The sequence below is a fragment of the Salvia miltiorrhiza genome, chromosome 2 (assembly GCF_028751815.1).
Source record: "Salvia miltiorrhiza cultivar Shanhuang (shh) chromosome 2, IMPLAD_Smil_shh, whole genome shotgun sequence".
NCBI lineage: Eukaryota > Viridiplantae > Streptophyta > Magnoliopsida > Lamiales > Lamiaceae > Salvia > Salvia miltiorrhiza.
In genome coordinates, this window is record NC_080388.1 from 64,051,347 (window position 1) to 64,067,142 (window position 15,796).

General features: G+C 33.6%; 1 protein-coding gene across 1 annotated transcript; it reads right to left on the bottom strand.

The window, feature by feature from the left end:
* Positions 1–8,018: 8,018 nt before the first annotated feature.
* LOC131011099 (thaumatin-like protein 1b) lies at positions 8,019–10,570 on the bottom strand. Its single transcript, XM_057938869.1, has 3 exons — positions 10,212–10,570; positions 9,409–10,102; positions 8,019–8,614 (listed from the first exon to the last, which is right to left on the bottom strand). Exons 1-3 carry the CDS (start codon positions 10,558–10,560, stop codon positions 8,425–8,427), a joined length of 1,233 nt encoding a protein of 410 aa, XP_057794852.1. The 5' UTR covers positions 10,561–10,570; the 3' UTR covers positions 8,019–8,424.
* Between the last annotated feature and the right edge of the window lie 5,226 nt (positions 10,571–15,796).

The following is a 15,796-nucleotide window of genomic DNA, read 5'->3' on the forward strand; positions in this document are numbered from 1 at the left end:
GTATGTGGGCCATATATATATCTATTGTAGTGAAAATTTGTTACTCAAAAACGAAACACGGCCAAGTCGGGTGGAACAGTTTGAAAAGAAAAGCAGGCCAAGTGAAGTGGGACATAGAGAGTATGAATTATATGAAATGTTTTTTAAAACCTCCAAACTATTAGATTTGTATCAAAATTGTCTTGCGTCCATAATTCGATCTTCGAAATCATGACGTGGCTCATCAGATGCCACCGTGTAATTTATATTTTACAGTTTTAAAAGACATTGTTTTGTGTCACATTGTTGAGCTTAATATACCGTTGGAAACTGTAGGCACAAATGGTCTATAGATGCAATCATGCCTACAGTGCATATATCCATGTCAATTGTATTTATGAAGCAATCATGTTTAAATATCTATAATGTCTACAAATTAAAGCAACTGTATCAACAATGTAAGCCAATGTATCCACGGTGCATTTGTGCCAACTGTATATACAGTGCAATCGTTCAGCATTTGTGGAATTGTATTTTTTATTTGAAAAAGTGAAAAATTGTTATAAAATAATAATTCATGCAGATATAACATTATACTATATGTTACCTTAATGCGTAGTAGTAGTAAAACGATAGTCAATACAGTGTTCGAGCTATCGTTCCTTGTGTAAGTCGAGCTAAGCGGTCAATTGAAAAAAAGAAGATTAGGTACCCTCATAAAAAATACAGAGAAAGAGGTTCTATATTTATAACCTTAAGATCAAATGGATTAGGCAACTACTATATATCAAATGTCCTTTCTATAGAAAATTGCATATTTCGAGTAATTTTTAGTTTTTTTTAGAATTAGTAAGTTTTAGTTAAGTAGGCATCATTTTAGAATTTAATGATGTGAGTGGACTCAAAGTATTGCTTCGCAGGAACCACGTGTTATGCATTGTGTTAGAAAAACACACAAGTGCACACTAAGTCCACGTTTAATTGGGTAATTTTAGAGGTTGGAAAGAGATTTAATTAATTGAATCCATTACTTGTTGTTTGGTTTGAGTAATGAGTTAATCATTACTCTTACTTAAGCGTAATCTAATCACCCAATTTATTACCCCTCAAAATAGAGGGGAAACAAAAGAAAGAGATCGAATCTCTTATTAATGATTCATTTTCACTGTTTAACCAAACACTCAATAAAAGTATTGGTTATTGTTATTGTTACCATTCCACTCTTTTATTTGATTTAATTCTCTTTCCATTCCTCTACTTGAACCAAACGAACACTAAGAGTAAAGCAACGGAAACAAATTGAAAGACACAAGAATGAAAAATCTTCTACAAGTTATAAAATATATTCTCTCCGTCCATCAAGAGTATGTCACTTTGGTTGGGCACACAATTTAATAAAATGATTGATGATTTTTATGTAGTGGAGAAAGAGTATCACCATTATTTGAAATGGGTAGTTGAAATTGAATAAGAGGTGGAGTTTTTTTTTTTTTTGTAAATAAGAGGTATTTGTAAGAATGAATGATATGGAAAAGATGTGGGACCATGTCCTAAAAAGGAAAATGACATACTCTTTGCGGACGCCCAAAATAATAATTGTGACATACTCTTGATGGACGGAGGGAGTAACTTGTAGAAGCCCTATGACAAAACTTCACTAAACAAGAGAAAGACTTACACTCACGTTCAATACCTTTACAAAGGCTTAGGTATTGGACAAAAGACTCTCTCAAACTAAAGAACAAAACTCGATTCAAGAGCTATACTCTGAAACCTTACAAAACAATATGCATAATGCTATACAAAATGCTATCTAGACACACAAAATCACACTCGTACACAATTGCTCTAAATCACTTGAAATCTCTCCGTAAGTTCTGAGCATAATGAGGACTCTTCCTTTGCTTTTATAAGCATCTTCAACTTGTTCCCCAAACTCCAAAGTCGTGGCTAGAAGATGGATGAAGTGGGTGTAGAGGTAGTTAGGCTTAGACCATGTTTCCTTCTATGTAGGAAGTAACTCTCTCCTCTATCTTTCAATGTCATTCTTCTTTGTAGAAGTCTTCAACAATTTTTGACTCCAGCTTTTTAGGCCCTACAAAATACGCTTGAAGAAGGTAAAATAAAATATTAACAAATCCCATTAACATAGGAAAAATTTTATGGAGTTAGAATTAACAATAACAAAAAACAAAGAGATAAGAAAACCTAAGCCTGGTGCGACAATGTTGTTGGAGTCAACGTTGATTTGAATAATGTTGCTCCAAACTAAAGAGGCCGGTACGGCTAGCCTAGAAATAGAATGGCATGGGTGAGCTTGATGGATCAAATTTGTTTGCGTTACGTCATTAATTATTAATTCAACTTCATTAAACTATTGAATATGATGATGCCTTGATTTACATACTTGTGGTTGTGGATGTGTTTTAGGAAATAATATGATGACGATGTCTTGGAGTCATCAACAACAGTTATTTGTCTTTTTATTCCAATACTTAGATGAAAATTTTAATCACGTGAAAATTAAAAAAAATTGATCATTTAGGAAAAGATTATATTGTGTCCGATTGTTACTTCTCATGGAGTTATACTTATTTTTGCATCTAAGGCTGCGTTAACGTTATGCAAAATGAGAGAAAATATATATTTCATCCATTTTTCACTACTTTCACATATTTATTATGATGGAATATTGTTTTCAGGTGTGGTGGGATATTTTCTCAGTAACTCATTTTCTTTCCATTGTTGGATAATATTATTCTAGAGTGAATAGATGTGTGAAACCTTTCTCATCTTTTCATCTCTTGTAAACATATGTTAAAACAATAAATAAATAAAAATTAATATTTTCTCATCTTTTTTTATCCTTCATTTTCCAAAGAAAATTTTACAACCAAAGTAAACGCACCCTAATAAGTGTCATAAGGTAAAAGTGTTTGCCAATGAATTGTTTGATACAAGAATAAATTTATCAAGGAATTCTATACATTTTTTTAATGACCTTTTCGCTCGGTAGAGTTGCACAAAAATTGAAGGTTTTAGAGCTAGGATTGAAAACTTGTTGCTAGAGAAAAAAAAAAAAAAAAAAAAAAAGCTTGATTGACCTTATTTGCATCCCCACATCTGAATACACACTGAAAAGAACGTAATCTCACACTCTCGTAAATGATAAGGGATTTAATAGATGTTATGAAGAAACTTGTTCAAATAATCTCCGCAACACGAATGTAGCCAAACATCTCACTGTTAATACACAGATGTTGTCAAATCTAATAAAATCCACGCAACATGATATGAAATTTACAAAATCCTAGTGTTTAAACCAATACATTAAATATTGACTAAAAAGCAAACGTAAAATCAGTCATATGTGTCGCCACATCACTAATAAATCCATAAATATTTAGTACATATTAAAGAATGGCTTCTTCGTTGAAAAAATAAGGTTTGCGTTATTTTAAGTTACCTTCTCGAGTTTAATCATTAAGATAAAGTAGAATATATTTCTTTTTCTTTTTTTTATTGGTACAAAACTACAAATACACCGGAATGGACCGATCGATATGCGAAGATTTTCTCACTTTGACTACAAGTCTACAACTATACATTGACACCAACTTAATTCTTCTTCTTCCCTTTTTTTTTGAGGTTTCAATATTGACCAACTAGAATATTAAAATTGTAATTCAATCTTTAATTAAAAGGTATAGAAGTTCAGCTATGTATTTAAACATGCAATCTCAATCAAGAAAAAATAATGCAACTTCTATGTTGCAGTTAGATCGTGGGGATTTTAAAATGAGTTCCGAATGCATTCAAATGTAGATCTCAAATTTATACCAATTACTTCATAATATTAATTTAAAATAAGAGTCGTGAATTATATGTTCATTTCAATCTAAAATTTGGATAAAAAATTCTAGCTATGTTGATAAATGAGTCATTTTAGTATGTCACTTAGTAAAAAAAATCTAGCTATGTAGATAAATGAGTCATTTTAATTAGTATGCTACTTAGGGTGCTTTCTCAATTAAATTTGTCCTACCAGATTATTTTTGGTGCAATTTGTCTCATCATATAGTATAGTCGTGAATTTTGCCAAAAAAAAAACCAATAACATTTTCTAAGCTATTGTTAATTAAGTGGGAACTGTTTTCTAATTACAAATAGATCATTAGAGTTCAGTAGCTGTATGTGAATATGAGATATTATGTGGAGTGGCCTCTCAGCTTGCGTGCACATTACTTAATATCCACTAATTGGACCTATGTGACTCTGATTTAACTTTCTTCTAAGTTTCTTTTGTGTCCAAGAATTCATACTAATTTGTTCTTTCTTATATTTTAACACGTTTCAAAAACACATTTTATGGATTAGTATTGTTTGATTAAAACATGTGACGTGCACTGTGTTACGATCTACAAGATGTAATGGCGTTTACTATAACCCAACTTAATTTGCTCAAGTTTCCATATACTATAATCTCCCACACCAAATTGATGAATCCACGTTTGGATAAATCAATCACCGAAAAACCAACAACAAAAGGCATGAATTCCGTAAACTGTATTTACTAAAAGTGCGTTTATTTTGATAGACAAATTTATCATGAGAAAATGACGTTTAACAAAAATTTATAACTTTAAATGCCTTCTTTTTCTTTTCATATTTTATACAAAAGAGAAGTTCACTATTTTTCCTTCTTAGATGAATAATATTATTCTTCCAAAAAATGAGGGATGATATATTATCCCTAGAAGGAAGAAAAGAAAACGTAAAAAAAACTACTAATGTACTTCTCAAATGTCCCGCTGTTGTCATAATTAAAAAGGGTTAATTTGATAATTTAATTATGATCTTTACAATATTATAAAAATTACTTGATTTTTGGATACAAGTTGCAACTATATATGCCACAAGCTTATTTTCAGGCTTAAAAGTTAATGTGGAAGACCTGAAGACGTGAATATTCTTGCAACTCGTGTTTCAAGGTTGAAATATTTTTGTAATGATATCAGACCATTAATTTTGCAACTAGGTCAAAAGATCAAGCCATAACCAATAGTTAACCTTAAATTCAAATCAAAATCTTTTTACTCTACAGTGCCACTTAAAAATCATTATTGGGATACTAGTGGTAGATATTTATAAGACGATTAAAATCGTAGGTTGTCCACAAATAGTTGTTGTATCTATAATAACAGCTTCATTCTCAGTCCATAAAAAATAATTTTAGAAGGAAATGACATGAGTTTTAATAAAGAGTAAAATTTTGAAGTAGCCAAAATGAAGCATAAAACACAATTTATGGCCACACATTGAAAAAACACAAATTTTGGTCATTTTTATTGATTTGGACGCTTTTGCCCTTAATGAGGCGGACTGGGTAGGATCAGACACGCGGGTCGCGTGCCGGGTCGGGTTAGGCACTTATGGCACTATTAGTGCCATCGAAAATCCAAAATAAAACCAAGTAAAATAGTCATTTTGGCACTTATGGCACTATTAGTGCCATAAGTGCCAACGAAATTCAAAATAAAACTAAGTAAAATGGTCATCAGCACAAATACAGAAACAACAACATCATTTAAACCCTAAATGGAACATCTAAACCCTAAATGGATAATCTAAACCCTAAATGGAACATCTAAACCCCAAATGAATAATCTAAACCCTAAATGGAATATCTAAACCCTAGGGGGAAGTGTGCACTTATGGCACTTATGGCACTATTAGTGCCATAAGTGCCATCTTGGCACTTATGGCACTAATAGTGCCATAAGTGCCTAACCCGACCCGGCACGCGACCCGCGTGTCTGATCCTACCCAGTCCGCCTCATTAAGGGCAAAAGCGTCCAAATCAATAAAAATGGCCAAAATTTATGTTTTTTCAAATGGTGGACAAAATTTGATTTTCATTCTTCATTATGGCCATTTGGGTGGATTGTTTCTTTAATAAAAATAGTTACATGTATTAATGTGAGTGGAGAAAAGGTCACATTCAAAAAGTAATATTAATTAATAATAATAATTAATTGTATTGTGAATTGAGAAAATGGCTCACCACCATATAAAGTTTTCAAAAATAAAAAAAGATTAATTTTTTTAGACGTTAAAAAATGATAAAAATGGACTGTTTATATAAATAGATGAAATAATTTTTGTCTACAAACATATTTTTAAGACGCTCTTACAATACGATTTAATCTTATCTAATAATAGTATATGATTAATATTAGAGTTTAAAAATCTCAGGTTCAATTTTTTTTCTAAATATTTGTTTTTGTTGTAGTCTATATCGCATGACATTTAATAAAAGTGGACGTACATAAGAAAAACTTAAAGCACATAAAAGAGAACTATGATCCGAATAATTTGCGTTTGCTTTGATAATCAGGTAAAGCCCTCCCAAGTCTTTGAGTAAAATTTGTCTGTTACCTAATTAAAGTGAGATATTACGTCTGCTTTTTGTTGACAAAAAACTTCAATCGTAATTCACACAAGAATTGAACATTCTAGCTTCCATAAAACATAGTAACGGAGAAGCATTATTGATATCCATAATTAATTAGTGGCCATAACAATAACAATTGCTTATTATGTCACACATCTGATGTGAAGTGTGTGCTGTGCTGAAAAGTGAAAACAAAATGGAATGGCGGTAGATCATATCATAACAATATGATACATACGTCACATGGTGCCACGTTCCTCATCCTTCCAAAATTCTCTTTCTTTGTTAATTCAAAATATAATTGGTGTTGCCATTGGTGTGTAAAACCATGATTGCTAATTACTCCGTATTTAATTAAAGAGATATAAAAATAATAAGAAGATAATAAGAAGAGAGCTAAGGTGGGCTCTTAAGCGGTGGAGACCATATTTAAGAGCTCATCTTTCATTATGGGAGGGCCAACACCTCAATTCTTAAATTTTAATTTTTAATTTGTATTTAATTTTAATCTTATTTTAATTAAAATTAACGTTAAATTTAAAAACTTAAATTTCATTGAAATTATATATATATTTTATATTTAATTTAAGTATACCTTGAATTTTTAATTTCAGATATATACTTAATTTAACTATAACTTAATTCAAGTAAATTAAGGTATAATTTAAAAATTCTGTAGTTATCAAATATAAAACGTAAATTAAGTAAATTAAAAAATTGTAGTTATATACCATGCATTTTCAAATTTTTATTTTAATTTTGGAAATGAGGCGTGATATACACACGCCCATCAATTTTTCGGTCTGCACAGGGTGCGCAGGGGAGGGGCTACTAGGGAAATGGGCAGCTTGGCTATGGGGAAGAGGTGCGCCGGGGGGAGGGGGCACCGGCTTCCGCACCCCCCCCCCCAAATAGTGGATGCCCTAAGAAAACAAAGGTAAATAAAAGAAACAAAATACTTCATCCGTCCACAAATATGCTCTCTTTGTCCTTTAAAAATTTGTCCCCAAAAAATAGCATGAATTTTAATAAAAATTGATAAAAAAAATTATTTAATGATAAATCACGTACAAAAATAGTGTTTAAAGAGTTGTAATTGTAAAGTTAATAGTTGAGTAATGTACAAAATAGAAAAAGAAAATTGGGACAATTTTTCTAAGGACGGAGCGAGTTTTCAATATTAAATTTGACATAAATAAAATAGTTAATAAATATGTATTTAGTGAATAGAGGGTACACCATATAAAAATAAGTGATTATATATGATTGAATTGTGCGTGAGCAAGGATGATCTTTTTAATAAATATTAAATAAAAGGTGTTTGTAAATATGAAATATAAAGAAAGAATGTGGGACTATATCCTAAATAAGATCATTATTGTATATTCTTGGATGGAAGGAGTATTAAAAAGACAATTATTACTAAGAGAGAGTGTCATTTTTAGTTAAACATTCCATAATAGTGGCATGTTAGCTTAAGCTACCACCGCGCCACGAGCACTGATATCAATATTTTATTTAATCAATCATTTATTTGATAATTCAATAAGTTAGAACTCATTTCACAATGAAAGCACAAAAATGATGAACGAATGAAAAATATGAACACTACAAATTATCTTAATAATATATTGATTTTACAAACTATTTTTCTAAGCTGCGAAAATGAATACTAATCACTATCACCCAATTTCAATAATAAAATTTCCTCAAAAAGAATATACCCCAACCACCAAATCGTGTCAAAATAATCCTTCTGTGGTGAGCTTTGCTCGTAACCCTACTATTAACCCTTCAAAACTAAACTTTTTTTTAGGGGCCCCTCATAACTAAACTCCTACTACTACTATTTTTTTAAATTTCCTTTCAAGAATTTTCAATTATTGAATTCGGTTGGTATTGGGCATCGGGTGACTCATCGCCTCGTCACATGGGCCACACGACCCGCCCCTACCTGTATTAATAAACGGGCCCAGTCCAAAAGTATTTTTTTAGTAAAAATGACTCCACCGCCACATTGCCGCCACGACGGCGACGGCTCCGCCCACCACGTGCGCACACGTGGACGACGCAGAGGCAGAGCTCACGTCCAACGCACCTTCGTACACCATGTTCCCGTCGAACGGTGAATTGGCCGATCCCGGGTTCTGCCCGCTGCCCGATCCGGATGAAGATTTTTGACTGCAACACCAAATACCAATATTGCTTTTACAAAATAGATACCAAATTATCATGTCTTGCTTTTTCAAAGAAATTCTTGAAAAAAAGAACACGTTAAAAATTGCATTTAATGGAAATAAATATTTCCTGGATTTTTTTTTGTACGGGAAAATAAGTACAAATGTTAAAACGGATAAATTCTTTATTTTGCAATCATAGTACTTTTAGAGCTCTGACAGGATAGCAAAGTGTTTGTGCTGGTTGCCATAACGCATAGCCGACCGTTACAGTAACGGTATAAAAATGCCAGTTAAGCAACAGTTTTACTGAGCTAAATTTACTAGATTAATGCAATAGCTTAATTTAAAAAAAAAAGATTAATCCAATAGCTAATTACATATAGTATAACTTTTTGCAGCTCGTTTTATAATTTTTTCCTAGCTAACGATACATCAACCTCATAATGAATAATTTCACCGGCTGACTACGAAATATGACCAAATCTGTCAACTAGCGTTACATTTTTTTTTATTATTATCACATTTATGAAAAAGACTCGACTTTGATTTGATTATTTAACCAATCAAATTATTCTCACGTACACTCATTCATATCATAAATACATAATTATTGCTTCTTACGGTGGTGTTTCTGAAGAATGTGAACAGGCTGGCCTTAATTATGTGCGCCTACAAATAATTCATTTTGCAAGTGGAATTCATTAAAATAATAATCATTATTGCTTTCATCCGACGATTTTATTTTTCCGATAAACGGCAAAGTGATAAAATGAATGGGTATTTTTGTAAATTTACCTGGTGTTAGGCGAGGGGCAGAAGGTTATAATGTAGTCGGCGGCGATGCAAGTGAAGGTGCTGGTGAGATCGTCATACGCGTAGCTGTACGCTTGCGGGCACGCGCGTTTGAACGTCTGCGCGTACTGCGATGGCTTGCACGCGGCCGGTGTGCCGTACGCGCCGCTGCAGCAGTACTGCTCGCTGCGGAACGCCTCGCACGCGCTCTTGCACGCCACGCCCTCACCGGCGGAGCTTGTCAAGCGCAGCTCCGGCGGGCACTCGCTGTTGAGGTCCGCCACGCACTCCGCCTTGGTGCAGTTGGTGCCGGAGCCTCCCTGCGGCGCCACCATCATCGGCAGGTTGTAGCCGTCCACGAGGCTGAGGTCGTAGAAATCCTTCCCGGCGTCGCCGTCGAGTGTGAACTCGGCCAGTGTCGCGGGGGGCGCAGCGCCGCCGCCGGCGCATTCCAGCTTCCCGGAGCCGCAGTCGCCGGTTAGGCAGGAGAATTTTCCGGTCGGATCTTCGGAGCAGTGCGTGCGCCCCCAAAATCGGCCGCCCCAGGAGGAGGGCGCGTTGATGATTCTGGATTCGCCAGTCTGCAGCACGAAGCCGGTAGTGGAGAGCGGCGAGATTCCGGCGTTGGACAGAATGCCTGGCCACACTGTGAACTGGCATTTGTTTACGAACGTGAATGTGGCTGTTGAATAAACTTCTGAGACAAAATTTTACAGTAAATCGTTAGAAATTAAATCGATATAATTTGATTGAAGATTGGCGTAGAATGGTGTGATGCAGCTCAATATTTTGTTGATGAGGATTACCTGCTATAAAGGAATTGGAAAGAATTAGGAAGAGAATATGGAAGCAAAGTTTTCCCATTATGGTAATGCGTGAATTGTTATGTATAGAAGATAAATGTGTTAAGAGGAGAAGAGGAAACAGAGGATGGAGAGAGAGAGAGAGGAGTTTCTGGGGGATGGGGTGGTGGAGAGGTATATATAGGCTATTAATGAATAATGATTTGTGTATTTCCAATTCCGTGTGCCATCGTTGGTTGAAAAGCCATAGCGTTGCGCTTGCAATTTGCACAACATTTCGTGTGTGTTGCATATGTTTTTTAGTATAAATGAAAAGCCATAGATAGCGTTGCGCTTGCAATTTGCACAACATTTCGTGTGTGTTGCATATGTTTTTTTATATTTTATACTAGTATATATTATTTTGAGTCAATAGCATTTTCCAGATTAAAATTTAGAATATTTTTTATATTGACAGATTAAAATTTAGAATATATTATTCACTTTCAGTACATATAGTATGGTTGATAATATGTTTAACTAATACTCGAATAAAAATAATTGACATATAAATTTCTTAATTTTCACGTAGAAACGACTTCGTTTCGTTTAAGTGCATTTAGAATTTTGAGTGTTATTATTTTATTATTATATCGTAAAAGCATGTTTATTCTAGATTTGAGAACGAAATCAAAACACTGGGATACATACTATCAGCATCAAAATTGTCGTCTATTTATAATAGAAAAAGGGGCTACTTTGGTGTAGGAAGCTTGTAGTTGGCAAAATTTGTCAACTTGGCTCAAGCCCGATTAACCTTTCAAGTTGGATCAATGAGCTAAACAGCCCGATTAATCCAGCCCGACAAACTTCGAACCAACTTGGATCAATAACGGGGCTGACCCAATTACATGAGAAAACTTGTTCACCCAGCCTGATAAGTCAAGTTATACTTATCTCGAGATCAACCTGGACCGACCCAGGATGACTACCCCACTTCAAGTCCAACTTGTCTCTACAGTCCGGTTGGATAATTCGCACTTGGCCCAAACCCATCAAGTTAGTTCGCCAACCTGGCATGACCCTAAAAAGTCCAATTGGTCCAACAGATTGGTCCATCTAGCATGGAAAGCTATAGACCGACTTGAGTCCACAACCAAGCTGAATATATCGCATACGGCCCAATGGTTATTGTCAACCTAGAAGGACAAAGTTACAAGGCCCAGCCGTCAAACCCTAAAACACGTCTCCTACCAAGCTGACGCGGTCAGACGGGTAAATCTTTGTGATCCCGTCCAAATCACAACATCCTGGGAGATAAGGGCCTTGACGAGGCCAGACTGTAGAAACCCTAGCGGCTGGATGTCCACTATATAAACAGCCCGACTAGGTCATCAAAGGGACACGAAAAAATCTTACTTGCTATCGACTCCTTGAATTCTCTCTACTCCGCCGCCTAGCCAACTTGGCCTATCTCCGCCTCCCATATTCCATTATCATAACACACTGTCACTGTTTCCACCCTCCGACGCCGCTTACAGCCTGGAATAACCGGGCACTCCAGCCTGCCTTTCTCTCTTATTTCAATTTGCTTATCATTCTATTTTGCTATTCCGTTACTGACTTGAGCGTCGGAGGCTCTACAGTCGACACCCCCACCCGGTGCTCAACCTAGGGCTCTTACGTGTTCTTGTGTTGACAGGTTGCTAGTGCCCAATCTATCCGGACGTGCAGACGTCAACTTCAATTGTAGATTTTAGCCTCTATAAAGCTTTTTTATTTTATTTTGGGGTTATGACCAAAAAATACATGAACTTTGAAAAAATTTGCGATTTTCACCTGAACTTTCAATTAAGCCTCAAAATACATGAATTTATATTTTTATTGCAATTTTCACATAAGTTTGACTTTCAACAAAATTAGAGCTTAATTGACAGTCGGAAATTCACCTGATGATCTAACTTCTAATAATGATGAGTATTTAGAAGCTCTGAGGTCTAAGAAGGCAAAAATTAATATATTTAACTTAAGCCTCAAAATACATGAATTTATATTTTTGTTGCAATTTTTACATAAGTTTGACTTTCAACGAAATTAGAGCTTAATTGACAGTCGGAAATTCACCTGATGTTGATCTAACTTCTAATAATGATGAGTATTTAGAAGCTCCGAGGTCTAAGAAGGCAAAAATTAATATATTTAACTTAATTTCGATTGTCAATTAAGCTCCAATTTTGTTGAAAGTCAAACTTATGTGAAAATTACAACAAAAATATAAATTCATGTATTTTGGGGCTTAATTGAAAGTTGGGGTGACAATTGCAACTTTTTTCAAAGTTCATGTATTTTTTGGCCATAACCTTTTTTATTTTTTAAGAATAATATAAATTCATGTATTTTGGGGCTTAATTGAAAATTGGGGTGAAAATTGCAACTTTTCTCAAAGTTCATGTATTTTTTGGCCATAACCTTTTTTATTTTTTAAGAATAATTATGTAATGTATAAATACTCCACTTATAAATGGCTCTACTTCCATATTAATGACGAGGAATCCTGCCTGCTAAATTGCATGAACACGAAATCCCCATTTTAAGTCTTATATATTTTTTAAAAAATTAAAATTATTTTAAAATCCACCTCACCGACATGTGTAAGGAAAGCCACATCGAAGCGCAACTCAATTAGTAAGACGCTTTCTCTTCAATTAATAGATTGAAGATTCGAGTCACCAAAGGAAAAATAAATAAAATTATTATTAATCCTCTTTTAAAAAAATATACAAAGAAAAAAAACAAACAAACAAACATGCGCAAGGGAAGCAAGCCATGCGTGTTTGGTTTGTTGGATATGATAGATAAGATTGATAAGAATGATAGGATTAGAGGGGTGATTAAATAATTCACCCAACTTTGGGGTGATAAACAATCACTCATTTGGGTGATTAGATGCGGGCCGAGTTATCAATCGCGGGCTCCATCATGCAAATCAAAACACTTGATTAAGGTGAATTATTTTATCAATCATGCCTTATCACTCAAATCAAACGCCTCCCTAGGCGAGAAGCTAGGTCCATTGTCGAGGGGATGAAGAAAATCTTTGTGGTCAAGAGGAAACTCACCTTATTAGTATTAGAAAAAGTATAAAGAATGAATAAATCAAGAAAATTAATAACATTTCTTAAAAATTCGGAGTAACCAAACCACTACAAAAAAAAAAATTACTTTTAGTGGCGACAATACGAGTGACGATCTTATTTATGACACAAAAAAAAAACGTTGTCACAAAATAATGTATCAACGAACATAACTAGAGTTTTGGACCTTTTAAAAAAAATTCCATTGTCTCTCAAAAAAAAAAAAAATTCCATTGCACTATAGTGTAAAAAAAAACCCTCTAGATCTTCTCTATTATTTTATACTATCGCCTAATAATAATAATAATCCATCTGTCCCATTAGACAGTGTGCATTTTTTGTTATTTTCGGATATTCCATGTAAGTGGACTTTCTTTTTTTGGATTTTTCTTCCCCTTAATAACACATTCTCCTAATATTTTTTAAAACTCATGCCATCAACAATCATGCACATTTTTATAGGGCGGAGAGAATAATAGTGGCAACAGTGGCACGTGAAAATCGCGGAAGACACTCGTTACAATGTACGGTTCCAAACAACCACTAATTTGAGATGTTATCCGCCTCTCGTATGTACAAACCACCACTAATTTGGCAAAAAAGGTTCATCAAAATGTCAAAAATATCTTAAAGATTTAAGTATAATGTATTATTCATTTGTTTATTTGTAATTGTAATTGTAATTACGTCTAAAATGTGTGTGAGAGAGAGAACAATAAAATGGACGAGTGGAATTAAAGAATTCGATAGCTCGTAAAAATTTCAAAAGTCATATACTATTTGGTAATTAAATGATTAGGTCAATATTGGGGGAGAAGAAGAGCACTAATATGGCTGCTGGCGGCTCTCTCCGCATCCACTCTCTCATTCTATTAAAACTCTCAATAATGTTAATCAATTAACAAGTTTATTAAATAGATACTAATTAAGTACATCAAATCACAGTGCTGGTTTTGATTACGTTTTGTTACTATAAAAATCATGGGATAATGTTTTTTCTTTGTTAATTATATCCACCTTCCTCAAAACCTGGACAAAAAAGGTTTATATATAGAGAGTTAGAGAAATTCGATTGAATTTCTTCTCTGACTTTGTATCAACTAACTGCTGCATAAAAATCTAACATTAACGGTTTTGCTTTCAGATGGAACAAGTTACAACACTCAAGTCAGAAACAAAAAGAAATATCACATCCTATTTATGTAAATTTTGTTTTGGGAGCCTACGCACTTTATAAAAATGCATGCCCTCTCGGAGATATACACGTCTGCCAATTTTATTATCGGTTCATGATATATAGTACTTGATGAAATTGTTCAAATTAAATTAAATTAAATTAAAAATAAGACAAGAAAACACAATTATACAATTTGCGTGATCGCCACTTTAATTGTACGGCTACTATTGTATCTTGCATATTTATGTTGCTGCACTGCAACTGCTAACACTAGGTAATTACTGCACATTTTTTAGGGTTAAATATTGCTAATTAATAATCACAAACTTTGATCTGATTGTGAATTTCATCACATTTTATAAATTGTTGTTATAATAACAATATTTTGGATTTAATTTGTAACAAAATAGACATACATATTCAATACATTTGAATGATGTCATTTTGAACTCAATACTTATACAAATTGTTATAATTAATATATCATAAAATAAATAAAACACGTGCAACAAAAGATTATCGTCTAGAGTTTTTTGTTCTATTTATTTTCCCCAATTTCATTTAATTAATGTAAGATATGGCAGGCTATGCAAAAGTTACCTAACTTTAACACGTATAGCATGAATGTTTTCTAGTTGTTGCTCAAATTGATTAGTTTTGCTGTTAATTAATTAGACGATAACTGCTTTACATTAAAATATCCATTCCATTAGTAAATAATAAATCGATCACATTAAAGCAGGTAGTCTTGTTTTATTTCAATAATGTTTTTCATTTTGTAATAATTTCCAATCAGATGAAAACAATTTAAGATTCCCTAGAAATGCCGGCAACATTAATACCTTGACAAAGATCATTAGATATGCGAATGTAGTCCAAGGATATCAAGTTTTCTGGGTTTGATATATCAATCGTTCTATAACTAAGTTCAGTTGGGTTAATTTAAGACTAATTCTAACAAATGTAAAGTTAATAGAGACAAGCTCAAACTTATTTTGGTAGCTAGTATTGAAGTTCGTGTTGGACCTCAAATAATAAATAACATACCATATGCAAAGATATTTATTAAAATTGCACATATCGATTTTTTTTTGGTAGTCCATTCACAATAATATGATGAGATCATGGCTTGCGTATGGCGGCCCTTCGTCTTATCCAATTGTTCCCACTTCCCACTTGCCCCTCAAATATCAAAATCCAGCCAAATTAATTGATACACGACTTAGTTAATTGCATGACAATAAACCAAGATATTTATTTGGTAAAGTAATAAAGCTGACTGATTGTATAGTACACAA

Coding starts and splice junctions, on each gene's coding strand:
- LOC131011099 (XM_057938869.1), bottom strand. CDS start 10,560: ATGTTGTGCAAATTGCAAGCGCAACGCTATCTATGGCTTTTCATTTAT. Junction 10,103..10,211: donor TTCCAATTCCTTTATAGCAG/GTAATCCTCATC, acceptor ATTTTGTCTCAG/AAGTTTATTCAACAGCCACA. Junction 8,615..9,408: donor TGCCCCTCGCCTAACACCAG/GTAAATTTACAA, acceptor TTGGTGTTGCAG/TCAAAAATCTTCATCCGGAT.